General features: G+C 44.4%; 1 protein-coding gene across 3 annotated transcripts in view; it reads left to right on the forward strand.

Annotated features, from left to right (window-relative positions):
- cdk14 (cyclin dependent kinase 14) overlaps window positions 1–13,718 on the forward strand; it is a 140,188-nt gene that overhangs the window by 97,567 nt on the left and 28,903 nt on the right. For all 3 annotated transcript variants that reach the window (XM_028425956.1, XM_028425957.1, XM_028425958.1), the window contains 2 exons: window positions 4,362–4,501; window positions 8,043–8,193. In XM_028425956.1, the coding sequence (XP_028281757.1) occupies window positions 4,362–4,501; window positions 8,043–8,158 (256 nt within the window). In that variant the 3' untranslated portion in view covers window positions 8,159–8,193. The remainder of the gene's footprint in view (window positions 1–4,361; window positions 4,502–8,042; window positions 8,194–13,718) is intronic.

The raw sequence follows: 13,718 nt of genomic DNA on the forward strand, positions 1-13,718 counted from the left end.
CATACAGGATTCAAAGTAAAGTTCATCTCAAACATTCGATGACAAAGGAAAAGCAGAGGAAAGTGAGCTGAAGCAGATTTTCCTTCCACTCCCTCCTGCTCTCCTGGCTTCTCTCTCTCTCTCTCTCTCTCTCTCTCGCTCTTCAGTTCGAGAGGAAATAAAATGTGAAGAAAGTGAAGTGGAATGTTAACGACCATCACTTCCTCCCTGCTACCTTTCATCGCTGGCCAGGGAACGATGACTTTGATATGAACACACTGTATATACACTCACTTTGTCTCTGCCCTGAGAGTTGGCTCACCCTTTCTTGCTCTTTATATTCCTGTTCTCAATCAAGCATTTTTCTGAGCGCTGTGCTGTTTTTCTTCCTCCAGCTGGGAAAAAATGTGAATGACGGATGTACAGTAGATTTATTGTGCTGGAGCTTTATGTGAAATATCTGCCAGCACATTGATGGAGATCCTGTAAACATGCTGATGGATCAGGCCACATTTAATTACATCCATTATGAAGGTCGTCTCCATTCTGGCTTTTGTTTGTTAATATTATAGAGAACATGTTGTTAGTGAACCATAAGCCATAGGTTTTCGATTTTCGTCTTGCAACATGTGGTGGTGACCGAAAGGATGAGTTTCCTCTGCAGTTTGGCCGGACCGTCCCTTGTGTGGGTCAGGAGTCGGGTCATCCAGGAGGGGCTTGGTGTAGAGCTGCTGCTCCTCTGTGTTGGCACCTGGGTTGGATGTCCATTTAGAAGGAAACCCAGAGGCAGACCCAGGACACGCTGGAGGGATTGCGTCTCTCGGCTGACATGGGAACGTCTCCATATTCTCCCATATGAGCTGGCAGAGGCGGCCACAGAGAGGAAGGTCTGGGCTTCCCTGCTCAGGCTGCTTAAACGTGACACACAAGAAAATAGACAGATGGACTTAACAAACCAAATGTTTGCAAAAGTAACAGTAACCATGTCTGTAGGAACTTTTTGCAGGCTATTTTACAACTACCTAAAAGTTACTTATCACTCTTGTCACACCCAAAATGGACCCATAGTCCATACTTCCTCAGCACATGCTGATGGGTCCAAACCACCTGAAATATTCCTTCTGTTCATGGGTGCATGTGGCCTCAGCAGTCTGCACAAGCCTTCTAAGGTTTGCCTTGCCAAGGTTATAACCTTGTGCACACACATCCAACAATGCAACTGCATGCTTACATTTTGTCCAGCTACCAACTATTTTTTTTATTTTTTTTATTTAGCCTTTATTTAACCAGGTTTGTCTCATTGAGGTCAACAATCTCTTTTACAAGGGAGACCTGGCCAAGAGGGCAGCCTTAGTTACATTAAAACAAGATGAAATTAACAAGACATGCTCACATAAAACAGTTGCACACAGACAAGGTACTCTGCAGAGATTTCAGCAAAACCTTAAACTCGTTCAATGTAACAAGTGTTTGCAGTCGAAGTTGGGATTGTAATTTATTCCAGGCATCGGGTGCTGAGAACCTAAATGCCTTCTTGCCCAGTTCAGTTCGAACTTTGGGGACTAATAATTGCAGAACATCCATTGAACGGAGATTATGACTTCCATGTTTCCTTGTTAAAAGACAAGAAAGATAGGAAGGGGTGATGGCCAGAGTAGTTTTGTAAATGAATACGTACCAATGGCTGAGGCGTCAGGCATATAAAGATGTCCAGTTAACTTTAGAGTAGAGTACACAATGGTGAGTGAGGGGACCACATTTAGTAAGGAATCTTAGAGCCCCATGATAAACACTGCCCAGCATGCGAAGGCAGCAATCAAAAGCATTCATAGAAACAGATCTCCATAGTCGGCAACAGGCAAAATGGTTTTTTCCACTAATTTCAGTTTCACACAAAAGGTAGATTTCTGTAATAAAATCCTAATAAGAGTTTTCATTTTTGTAACATACATAACTATGTGTGTGTTGCCAGGAATACGACCATGTTCAGGTGATCTGCCACCTCCCAAGTGTCCATTTTAAAGTAGCTGCTCTTTCCAAACTGGTTCAAATGGCTTTCCCAACAAACCTACAGGCTGATCTGGTTGAGGCAGCTGGTGATGTTGAACCTCTGTCCAACAAAGAGGAGTCAAACCAGACTCATCGTTGAGGCGTTTGTTGAGTGGGCAGACATTCCTTCTTGCCACATATATTCGTTCTACAGAAATCAGCAGCTTCAGCCCCGAATCATTTCACCGCTGCATGTTAGAGCCTGTCAGCCCACGTACGGTTCCACGCTACCCTCACACTTCTTCTCACAGAGTCAAACATGGACCCATAGCTCCGTTTTAAACAACGTAAAAAAAGGTCCTGATGGCTTCTGTCTGGTCTTCTTTGGGTGAGGAGACAGTGGAGGCAGGTGGTCTCCTCTGCCTCACCTCTCTGACATCCTCGCTGTTTTGATGTAGAGCACCATGAAAAAGCTGTGGCCATGCTCCAGTGAAGGAGGAATGTTTCACTGCGCTGTGAATATGTCATCACCTGGATCTGTTTGATAGCCACAGGAGATACTATCGATCTTAATGCAGACGTTCGCCCATTCACTCCTTGTGGTTGGCAGCTATAGCAGAAAGGAATGTACAGCAGCTCCAAAGGCCAGCATGTTGACATGTGGGTAGATTCACACCTCAGGTACCTGTACTCGCAGCACTTACAGAGAAAAACCTGCCTCCAGCTACATTTCAGGCTCATTAGATTTTATTGGAGGATTTGTTTTCTCTGTAGTCTTCCTACAGTGGTTTATTTCACTTCTGTCGCTTTATTAAAGAGCATGTAGAACTGTTGGTCAGAAAAAAGCAACCTGAATGAATTCATATGTAGATTTTCTGAAAGAGCAATAAATGCACTATGATAGGTGAAAATAAATGCTTTTTACTGCCCATTAGAGAATAATCCTACCTTCCCTAAAGTTGCTGTGATTATTATGTTGCAGACTGACACATTTTTTCATTTGTTATGACTGAAAAATCAAATTCAACAGTAAAATCTGTGCATAACTGTTTATTCCGGCTAATGAGACATATTGATGTAGATGAGACGACTGTAGCATTATGGAAATATCCAGCTAACTAGAAGGCCATCACAGTTCAGAGAGTAAGACTGGAGTACAGAATCGCCTCAATCCAATATATCAGATGTCCGTGGGTCGCATCTGTTCAATTACACTGCTACATCATGCAGACATATAGAACTTTAACTTTGAATTTTGCTTACCCTCTGCTTACAGTATCTGCAAAGAGGTATCTGTATTGGTCCGAATCCAGACACATACGTAAACACTGTCAACCCTCATCACAAAATATCAGACTGATGCACATTACAGATTCGTAGAAGCTCTTAAACAGCGATTCTAAGTCACACAGATCACACAGATCTATGTTGTTTATCATGCTTGGTTTGTCCAAACACTCCAGGGTCCTGTCTGCCTCTTTTCTCCAGATATCTGTACACAGAAAGTGAGCAGGTGACTCTAAACATGGTGCCATGTCCCTTCATACATCAAGTATTCATCATGGTGCTGTAACCTGTAGGAATGTGCAGTTATCAGTTGGTAAATATGATCAGAACAGTAATCTAGGAAGTCTCATTCAATCAGTGCACTTTCACTCTCTAACAGTGAGTCTTTGAAGTTTTACCCAGCAGTATGAGAAAGAGGCGAGCAGAGGCCCTGATGGACTTCATTAACTTTATCTCTGCCTCTGCGCTGAGTGGCGTTGATGAGTTGAACAGAGATTTATCCGCCCTGTGTCTTTCCTCTGATAAGTCGAGCTGAGATCCCCATTGAGAGACATGGGAGTGGCTGTCAGAGTGCTGGAGCGGGGAGAGCCGACCATGAGAAAACCCACAGAACATGAGAGGCGCTGAGTGGATGCTGAGAGCCTGGACCCAGCGAGCTGCACTGAATAACATCATGTTTATTTAATGCAGTGGATGCCTAATTACTGACTGAATTTGTTGCTCTTCATTTATTTTCAATCTTTCCTCCCCCTTGGCGTTGCTAGCTGGGGCTGGTTAAGCAGTTCAGTGACTCCCTGTACGAATGCACACACACACAGAATCTGCTTCCGCTTGGCTCTGTTGATTGCATTGTGTTTCTCACGGTGACCCAGTCATGAGGTGTGATGCTAGATGTGCTCATTTGCATATGTGTGTGTAAGGCAAGTGTTTTGTTTCTCTCAAGTCAGCAAAGCCTCCGCATATTTAAAAGGTTGCTTTTTGTTGTCAGCAGTTGTCAGGGCTGTGAATGAATCATTCAGGTTTAAAAGGCTGACGGCCTAATTACTGTTAATATATCTCTGTGTGTATATGTATGTATTCACTCTAATCTGTGTGTGTGTGTGTAGGTTGGGCTATGTGGACCATGCTGAGGAGTTGGCATCCAGGTTCCTCCAGTGCTTCCCAAAGAACCGGCTGTCAGCCCAAGCAGCGCTGAACCACGAATACTTCAGCAACCTTCCTCCACGGCTCTGGGAGCTGCAGGACAGTACGTAACACATGGTCATTTTCATGTTTTTATGAAATGGTCACTCTTTTGTGCGCGCACACACACACACAGGAAGCTGCCATTGTTTCCCTGCTTCACTTTCAAAAGTCCATGTCTGGAGGCAGTAAGGGTGGTAAAGAAGTCCCAAGCTCACGTCCCCCTCATTACACCACCCACCACCCACAGATATGCAGGAGGTGGTACGTTACTGTGTTAGCTTTACATTTTCTCCCACTTCTTGTGTGTGTGTTTGTTCGGCTTCCTCCCACAGTCCACAAACATGCAATACATCAAAATCGCCCGTAGATGTGAACATATGCATGAATGCTTATTTTCTGACCTGCGGATGACCAATTACCTCACCTCTCACTCACTGTTACAGTCGTGGCTTCAGCCACCCGCCCTGCACAGCTCTCTGAGGGGATCAGTGGGTACAGCTAATGGATGGAAAAGGATATATTTAACTGGACGGGAATAAATTCAGCCTCCGTCTCTCCTGCTTTGACTTTCTCTCCCTCTCTGTCTCCTTTGTGTTTCCACTCTGTGTGTGTGTGTAAAGAATGCAGCTAGCAGCAACCTGAGGTTGTTTTTGATCATGCAGAGAAAGCCTGTCTTATTACGAGGATGCCGTCGGGACGCTACGCCCAGTCGGACCTCTGCTGGCCGCTGCTTACACGCTCAGTTTGATTTTCTATCTTTTTCCCGACGTCTTGTTTGCCCAGAGAAGAAGCGCACTGGGGCGACTCTTTAAATAAGCCCTGGCTCTGAAAAACACACAGTTGGCTTCTAACACACATGGCTTACAACACATCTTCATCCCCCAGCACCACCCACCACCCACCACCCCTCCATCCCTCCATCCCTCCTTGTGTGAGAGTCAGGGGGCTTTAACCGAAGCTTCACAGTGAGCCTATATTTCAATTAATCCTACAAAAATTGGGTTGTTGGATGAAAGTATGTCAGAGATGACTACATATCCATATTGTTTGACAAGCTACACATACATACATCACCAATCCCTTTAAGCTGTTATTCATTATTAGCTCCTGCTCAGTCAGTAGACCTGCATGCGCTGCCACTGACATGGTGGTTATTTTAATGGGAGGATTCCATTTTTAATTCCCTCCGATTAGGATTTTTTTTTTTTTTTGCATTATTAATCCTGTTATCAGCTCCCAGCAGGTTGTCATGTCTGCGAAGAATCAGAAAGCAGCGGTCACTGAGAGAGAGAGAGAGAGAGAGAGATGGCTCATTTTGATTTTTCTCATGCTCGCTCGCTCTCCACACTTCCTTTATCTCTACTTCTCTCTCTCCTCAGCGTTCACATGTGACACAAGCAAAGCAGCAGCGGAGGGAACTGAGGGGAGAAAGAATTAAAACAGTTTATATGAAACCAGGACAGGAGTGGATAAACACAAAGTATCTTCCACTTGCACGTGGATTTGCTGCTTGCATTTTTGTGTGGGGGAAGGATGTGTCAAAATTATGCAAATGAGCAGTGAGGTTGAGATAAAGAACTGGCTAATTGTTCCTGTTGTGAGTATTTGGTTACAACCGCTGCATAGTAATTGTGTTTCTTCCACTGGAAGCCGATGGGATCGGCACAGAGGAAGCTGCTCTTTAGTCAAAAATGGAAAAAAAAAAAAATGTCATAATAAAGTCAAATAAATGTCTCGTGTTCTCCCTGCAGGACTGAACAATATGTGTTCTATGGTCAGCCGTGCTGCTCTATTATCATGTGTATTATGGATTTATCCAGACAATACCCAGACAGATTACCGGGGAACAATGACAGAATTACTGAGACAATAGAGCTCCTGAGGTTGCTGTTGGTGCGTGAATGGGATTGTGACATTTTTAATTTGATTTTAGAGAGAGTGTGTGGGTGTCTGGCAGCACGAGGAGTCAGAGCAAAGGGCCTCGGATAAGAATAACAAAAAGTCCCATCTCTCCAGGACTCTGATAGATTTACAAGGATGTGGAAATGAGACAGTGTCCTCCAGTTTCCCTCCTCTCTCTGTGAAAGCCGCTGACTTTATTCCTAAGTTACACAGGGAAATATATCCTTTCCGCCCAGTAGGAGTTTGGTTAATACACAGCTTTTATCCCAAACTATAAGCAAAACAACAACAAGAAGCTGTGGCTGAGAGGAGACCCAGACTCAATTAAAGTTTCATACAAGATGCACACAATATATTTTAGGATTCAGCTCTAGTTCTCACTTGGTACATACTCTAGATGAATGTCCATAAATCTGCTAAATAATGCTCCAGCACGTGCATTTTCCAAATTAACACTTCCTTTGCCTGCAAGTGTGTGTGGGACCACATCATCAGAGGAGGACTGTGGAACCTCTGCATGGATTTCCATGTGCCCACAAGAAATGAAGCCAAGGGTTAAAACAGTGTAGTTCCCTCTGTGGCCACCGGGGGCTGTTCTGGTGTCACACATTTTGCATATTTGAACAGTTTTGAGTGACAGGTGAGTGCTTACATACTTGCCGGCCCACCTCAACGCCGCTTTTGCCCGGAATTCAGGCGAGGTCGTAAACAATACGAACACCCCCGGGTGTCCCACATATGTAAAAAGATGCACATTCAGCTTAATACAAGTGATGCAAGTGAGTTGTTTTTGAGATTAGAAATAAACCTTTATTAGTCCCACAATGGGGAAATTGCTTAAGGCAGCCCAGCAAAGAGCGCCACACACCAGTGAGTACACTGGGGGCAAAGGAGGCAAAGGCAGGTAAAGTGCCTTGCCCAAGGACACACAATGATGACTAGGGAGGAGTTGGGATCGAACCACCGACCTTACCGACCCTAAATTCTTGTTTGTGATGCCCATTTAAAAAAACACACACAAACATAGTATTTGTCAGAATGTCTGTTATCAGGTCACATTATATCCAAGAGTCAAAGCAGAGTTTGAAGCCACTTCATCAGTCCTGAGGCAAAACGTTTTCAGAAAACTTAGCTATGACTCCAGTTGCCTTGATTTTAAACTCAAACAGCATATAGCAAAAGGAAATAGCTCATTTTAGCTGCATTCTTGTGAGATTAATGAGATTACAAACACACAAATCCATCTTGCCAGGCTTCAAGTTGTGTTTGTGTTGAATTGAGTGTGGTTCGGACCAATCAGAGAAAAAGAGATGAGATCTGTATGTGTCTGTGTTCAAATCGGACCTTGAAAGCATCACCGCGAAGATTTCTAAGTGAAAACAGTGAGGATGTGTCTTTCTGTGTTACATTATCTGTTCTGTTTTACTCGAGGTTTACAAGTTTCTGATGAATGCACATTTTAAGTTCACAGGATATACTGAGCTACAAAATGCTGCGCTCCATGCAGCAATTTAACAATTCTGTACTCTTCATCCTGACAGAAATATTAAAACCCTGAAAAGCCTGGCTGCAAATAAATATTTAAATCTTCTCTCTTTAATAAGCGTTTCTATCTTTAACAACTCACTTGGAAAAGTTCTTTTTTTTTTTCTTGTCAGGCTACATACTTCTAATCCGCTCGCTTCTCCTTCCCCCTGCAGTGTCTTCTATCTTCACCGTACCAAATGTCAAGCTGCAGACGGAGAGCGGGGACAGCATACAGGTGTGTGCACGAAGGAACAGTCATGGAAAGGCATCCTCTGGCAGCAAACACTGACCTGAGGCAGCATCCTGCACACGACTGCCTGACAGGTATGTGCTCATTATCATGCAAGAGGGGCGCCGTGTGCTGCAGCGGCATGCTGTTACACACACACACAGACACACACAGACACACACAAGCTAAAAATGAAATGCACACACAACCCACAAAAACAAACACGAGGTGAAACTTGTGATCTGAATGGGACTAGAGGTGCAGTAGTATAACAAATAGACCCGCAGGTGCTAAAAAAAGGTGAATTTTATGACCTTAAATTTAGAAAGTGTTTCTCATTTGAGGGTTGATGCTTGCATGCTAACATGCTAACATGCTACCAAGCATACAGGCTTAATTTGATTTGCTGTAAAGCAGTTCATATGAGGAGAGAGAATGAAAACCAGAAACATTCTGAGCTCTGAATCCATTTGTTGAAATACATGTTAAGGTCTTTTCTCTTTAGTGCAACATCACAGACTTTTTACAAAACACGTCAGCCCTGGAGCCTCCAGGGGTCGCTGTTTTCCCTGATTATTCCTAGAATGTCTCTTGTTATCTGGATGTATTGGTTTTCCAGGAAACAGAGTTGTTAATTTAGACTCAGTCATAAGGTTAACATGCGTCCTTTATCCATCCATCACAAGGTTACAACACAGAGAGCATACAAAAAATATTAAATAGTGGTCTGATTATTTCTGCTTAAATGATGCACAAACCATATTGCCCTGATGTAAATCTAATTAAATGTAATTAAGACTCTCACATGGTGCATTCACTGCCCTTCAGAAGTCTAAACATTCTTGGACTTGAAATGCAAAGCATGCGTTTTCAAAACATGAAAAGTGGAGCTTTAAGGTGAATGTAACCTTCTGGTGTTGAGCAGCAGTTTTTCCAGTTATTAATTTTGCAGTTTAAAAGGAGGAATTGTTAAATGGTCCTTTTAACTAGGTGGAATTTAAGGGTACAGTCACCTGGTGCTGCTGCTGTGATAAAGCACTGGAGTCCCCCCGCTGAGTTTTGCACCCTCAGTGTGTAGTTTGCCATTTCTTTCCTTTGGCTGTACATGTAAATATGCACATTAATGTGCTGGGAAATGCTGATATATCCTGGAAGTAAAACTGAATATTAAAAAGCTGCATAGCTAGATAAAACAGATATATTCAGTCTGTGTTCATCATTAGCTCACCCATCACTTATCTGCATCCCGCCAACCACGGCAGTCTGTTCCTTTAACTCTGCGGCCATGAGATCTGTGCTGTCCGCTCTGAATGTGGTAATAGATGGAGGAATGGCTTTGAGTGGGCGAAGAGGGTGTCCCATTCTTTAGAGACGGGGGGCTCATTCAGCGCGCAGATAAAGCCCCGCTATTTGCATGTAATAAGAGGTGCAGAGGCCAGGCGTGGGGATAATGGCTGGCTTAATGATAGACCTGGAGCCGCGCAGGGCCGCGGCGCAGCACTGGGCATCAGATTATATCTCCAATTACTGACAGGTGCACTGACACAGCAGACAAATCCACTGTCCGACTCTTTGGATGTTTCCTCTACAAAATGTGAACCATAAACACCAAGTAGACATGTTTACTGTTGCACTGAATGTGGTCAAGTGTGTGTGTGTGTGTGTGTGTGTGTGTGTCTGATCTGGAGGCTGATGGTGTGTCAGTGCGTGTGCATGTGGAGGGTGGAAGTCACCCCACCGAGAGAGCTGTGTCCTCTCAGCTGCTGCATTTACATTGAAATCGGCCTCTTTGTCCGAGCCCATGCTGAAGCCTGACAGGCTGGGAGAGCGGCACCGATAGCAGCCTTAATCCCTGCACACACACATTCCCATTAATACACTGACAAATTACACCAACACGGCTATTTATGCCTTCCTACAAATGAAACTCATGCACATATTTTAGCCAGGATTCCCACCAATGATTTATACACACACACAGACAGGCTATAATAAAAATAACAATACCTGTATACAATGTGTTTTTTAACATTGTTAAAGTTTAAAATAAAGAGCAGCACTATGGAACATCATTACACTGTGCAACAGCTAGTGCAGCTGAAACCATCGTGTTACAGAGTCAAGCATAATGAGCTCCACTGAAAGAATCCACATACATTATTGAATCTAATGTGTACGTGAATGTGCATGAGCCTGTTCTTTCTGGTAGAATCAGAGGTAAAAGAGGTGAGGGAAAGTGAAACAGGGGAAGGGCAGAGCGAGTGAGGGAGCGAGGGAGGGAATAAAGAGGAGATGGAAGCAGAGGCTTGCGGGAGCAGGGCAGGATTTCTTTTTGTTGAGGCGGCGTTGTATTATTTATAGGAGGTGGTGGAGGCAGGCCCGCTTCAGACAGAGCACTGCAAAAGAAGGCGAGCAAGCCCCCTTTCTCTTTTGTGGCTCTATATTCCCAGTGGGCAGGCTTTGTGCTGGCTGGATGGCTGCCTTTGAGGAAACCCGGGCAGCTATTGAGCTGAGAGTGAAGGCCGAGCCCGACTCACCCGCGCGCTGAGACACAGCAACACTACAGCACTACAATGTCTGTCACTCCCGCGGCCGGAGAGGGGAAGAAAAGGATGGAGAGAGAGTGACAGAGGATGGGGAGGGAGGGGATGGGGTAGTGGGAGTGTTTGATTTTGGCAGGGAGGAAAGAAAGAAATGGTGTTTTTTTTTTGTGGTGGGAAAAGAGAAAGAAAATAGAAGGAGGCGGAGTGGAAAGCAAGAGAAAAAAGGGGAAAGGGATTTTTTAAAAAAGCCAGGTCTCCTTTACTGTACTGCACTGCATTGATCTATGTTTATTCATGATTCTGCATTATTCACAAGATTAGCTGATGCAACTTGGAGCTGAGGGTAGGCAACGGCTCCCCTCCGCCGTCAATCTACCACTCGGTGACCGCACAGTTCAACTCGGAGTCCCAACAACAAGTGTGAAGACAGCTGCCCTGTCTCTGAGCTTCACTTCAGGCTGGAGTGTATGAGGGACTGGATGCAGCCAGCTCACAGTCAGAATACATAACAGAGCATGAAACATTGATTCAATCAGGGAGCAGAAAAGCAACATGAAAGAGGTCAATTCAACAGCTCCAAACAAACAGCTGCTGAGTGTGTTTTACTGTGCGAGCGAATCAGCAGCAGCTCCAACTATCGTTACAGATCTGTGCTGAAGTTTGGACTAATAACCTGCTCTTCCCTTTTTTACTCTTCAATACTTTCATCTGCTTATTTAAAGGTAGGGTAGGAGATTTCATTCTGATGCTCTCTAATTAGTGTAACTTCTCTTTACAATCCGATAGCAACCGATTAGTTCGGCAGTTTCGCATTAAAATGAAGAATATGAATCATCTGTGGAAGCTATAAAACGCTAAAAACATCAGCCAATCCTCCGGGTGGACCCTGCACGGAGTATTGTCACTCTCTTCCTGCTCTGTGCGCACCACAGAGGCATGATGGCCGAAGTCACAGACCGCAGCTCGTCTTCAGGTAATGCGCGTCCATGTGATTGGAGGCGTGGCTTCGGGGTGAGCTCCGAGAGAAAGGGGCGTGTGTGTTCACTTTCAAAATCTGGCTGACTCACTGAGTTTTCAAAATCTCCTACCATACCTTTAATGGGCTGTAGTTCTATACCTATATTGTTCATTGACAGCAGCTTCAGGTTAGGCATGCAGCCTGGGCCAGGGATCAAACCGACCTAAGTCAAGGAAAGGAAACAGTGTGCAAGGACAACGGAAGCCTAGCAAGAGGCTCGGGGTGTGTGCTTAGCTACAAACCCCAACTGTCCATCCTGATTTTTTGCAAATTTGCATCATGACTAATAAATGGATCCCAAAACCTAGCCTGGCAGTATGCTGTTCTGCGCTACATGTGGCGCCCAGATACTGCACAAATGTTCACCAAGTTGCTCAGGATAGTCCTGCAGATCTCTGTACATCTACAGCGTGCATTAACTTATTTTATATACATTTTCATACGGGCAGTGCAGCTGGACCTGACAGCCGATGTCATGTGGTTGAGTGCAGTTCTGTGCGCTTCTAGCTGGTCACCTGGCCGGGCTTCACACAAAGCTGCAGCCTTTGTACGCTGCATCTGTGCAGTCAGCCATCACAGGTCGGCGACAGGACACTCTGGCCCTGAAGCATCACTGTGTCACTTTGAAGATAACAGCTACAGGCAAAGCTAGTCTGTAGTGTCCGGAATGTAGAGGTGCCAGCTATTTATCTAACCACACACACAGACACACACACACACACACTGTCTCTAGCTTAAGGTATCATCTCACTGACCATGCTACATTTCATTTTTTTCTTTTGCAAGGAGGATAAAATGCAGCAACCCTTTATAGCAGTGCAGGCATTTCTCTTAAAAGTAAAAGCACCGTTTGTCCCCTGGTGTGTTTCTGCCCTGATGTCTGCCTACTGAAGCCATCACTGTCCAAAACTTACAAAGTCAACAGGACAGAAAAGGATATTTTTTGGCTCTGTAGCAGGAAGAAATAGATTTGTGCAGTCCACGAAACGACCTGTCAGAAAGTTTTTCTAGGTAGAGGACAAAGTGATTTAAAGTATATTCCTGCTGTGAGCCTGAGGGGGGGAAAGAGGAGATGGGATGGGGGGGTGTGGGGGGGATAGGAAGGATAACCGGAGGCATAGCCTTGAGAAATGGAGAGCCTTCAGTCAAATCAGCCGGTTTAACTCTCCCACTGCCTCTTATAAGCGTACAGTCTCAGCGCCTGCCAGTGATGTGGGCTTTCATTTCATCCCATCCTCATGGAAAATAGCAAAGGCACGAGATGTTAACTGTGTGCTAGCTGTTATAAAGTGTGCGCACTCACTTTCAAGCCTCGTTTACCTCATTTACCATTTACATACAGCTTTAATGCGTGCGATGTTTGCATCGCATGCTCTCATTAAAGTAAACTGAGAGGATTTTTAGACAGCTTCTCAGCCTGCGTGGAGTTTCAGTCAAGTTTTTATGTCTCATCATTCACCGTCCTCTGCTATATAATTATGCAGTAACTTTGCCAACATCAGCCACTCTCTTGTTACTACACAGGCTGATATATATGTGGTTAACCAAAGAATAATGCAGTATTTTCAAATTAAACATTGTGCACCTCAATGATTTTAAGATGCTAATTGCTAATAGCTTTCAAAGATTTTCACAGTTTTAGGTTCTTATCAGTGATTCATTGGTCTTTGGATGAAGTTAGTTAGATGAACATTTTATTTAAAGGTACCTATGCTTTCCAAAGAGTTTGCCTCTAGTGTGCACAGGGCAAACAAGCTAATACCCTTAATAGCTGTGTCCCAATTCTTTTCATTATATGCTGCATGTTGAGGATCGTGACCTCTGATGCTGATTTAACCCTGCATTTAAGGACTGGTGGGGTTACAGCAATGCTACAAATGTGGCAAAGAATCCACGAAGTCATTAGCAGTGACAGTACGATTGTTGTTTTTCCACCAACACAATGGAGTGGATGTAGGTGTCAGGCTGTCAGGCTGTTGTGGTCGTGAAAATCCTCCTTAGGCCAGATCTTTATAGGTGGAACCTTCGCAGTGAACGCCAAACTAGGGCTGAGTGATTA

Source organism: Parambassis ranga, chromosome 16 (assembly GCF_900634625.1).
Source record: "Parambassis ranga chromosome 16, fParRan2.1, whole genome shotgun sequence".
NCBI classification, from domain to species: Eukaryota; Metazoa; Chordata; class Actinopteri; family Ambassidae; genus Parambassis; species Parambassis ranga.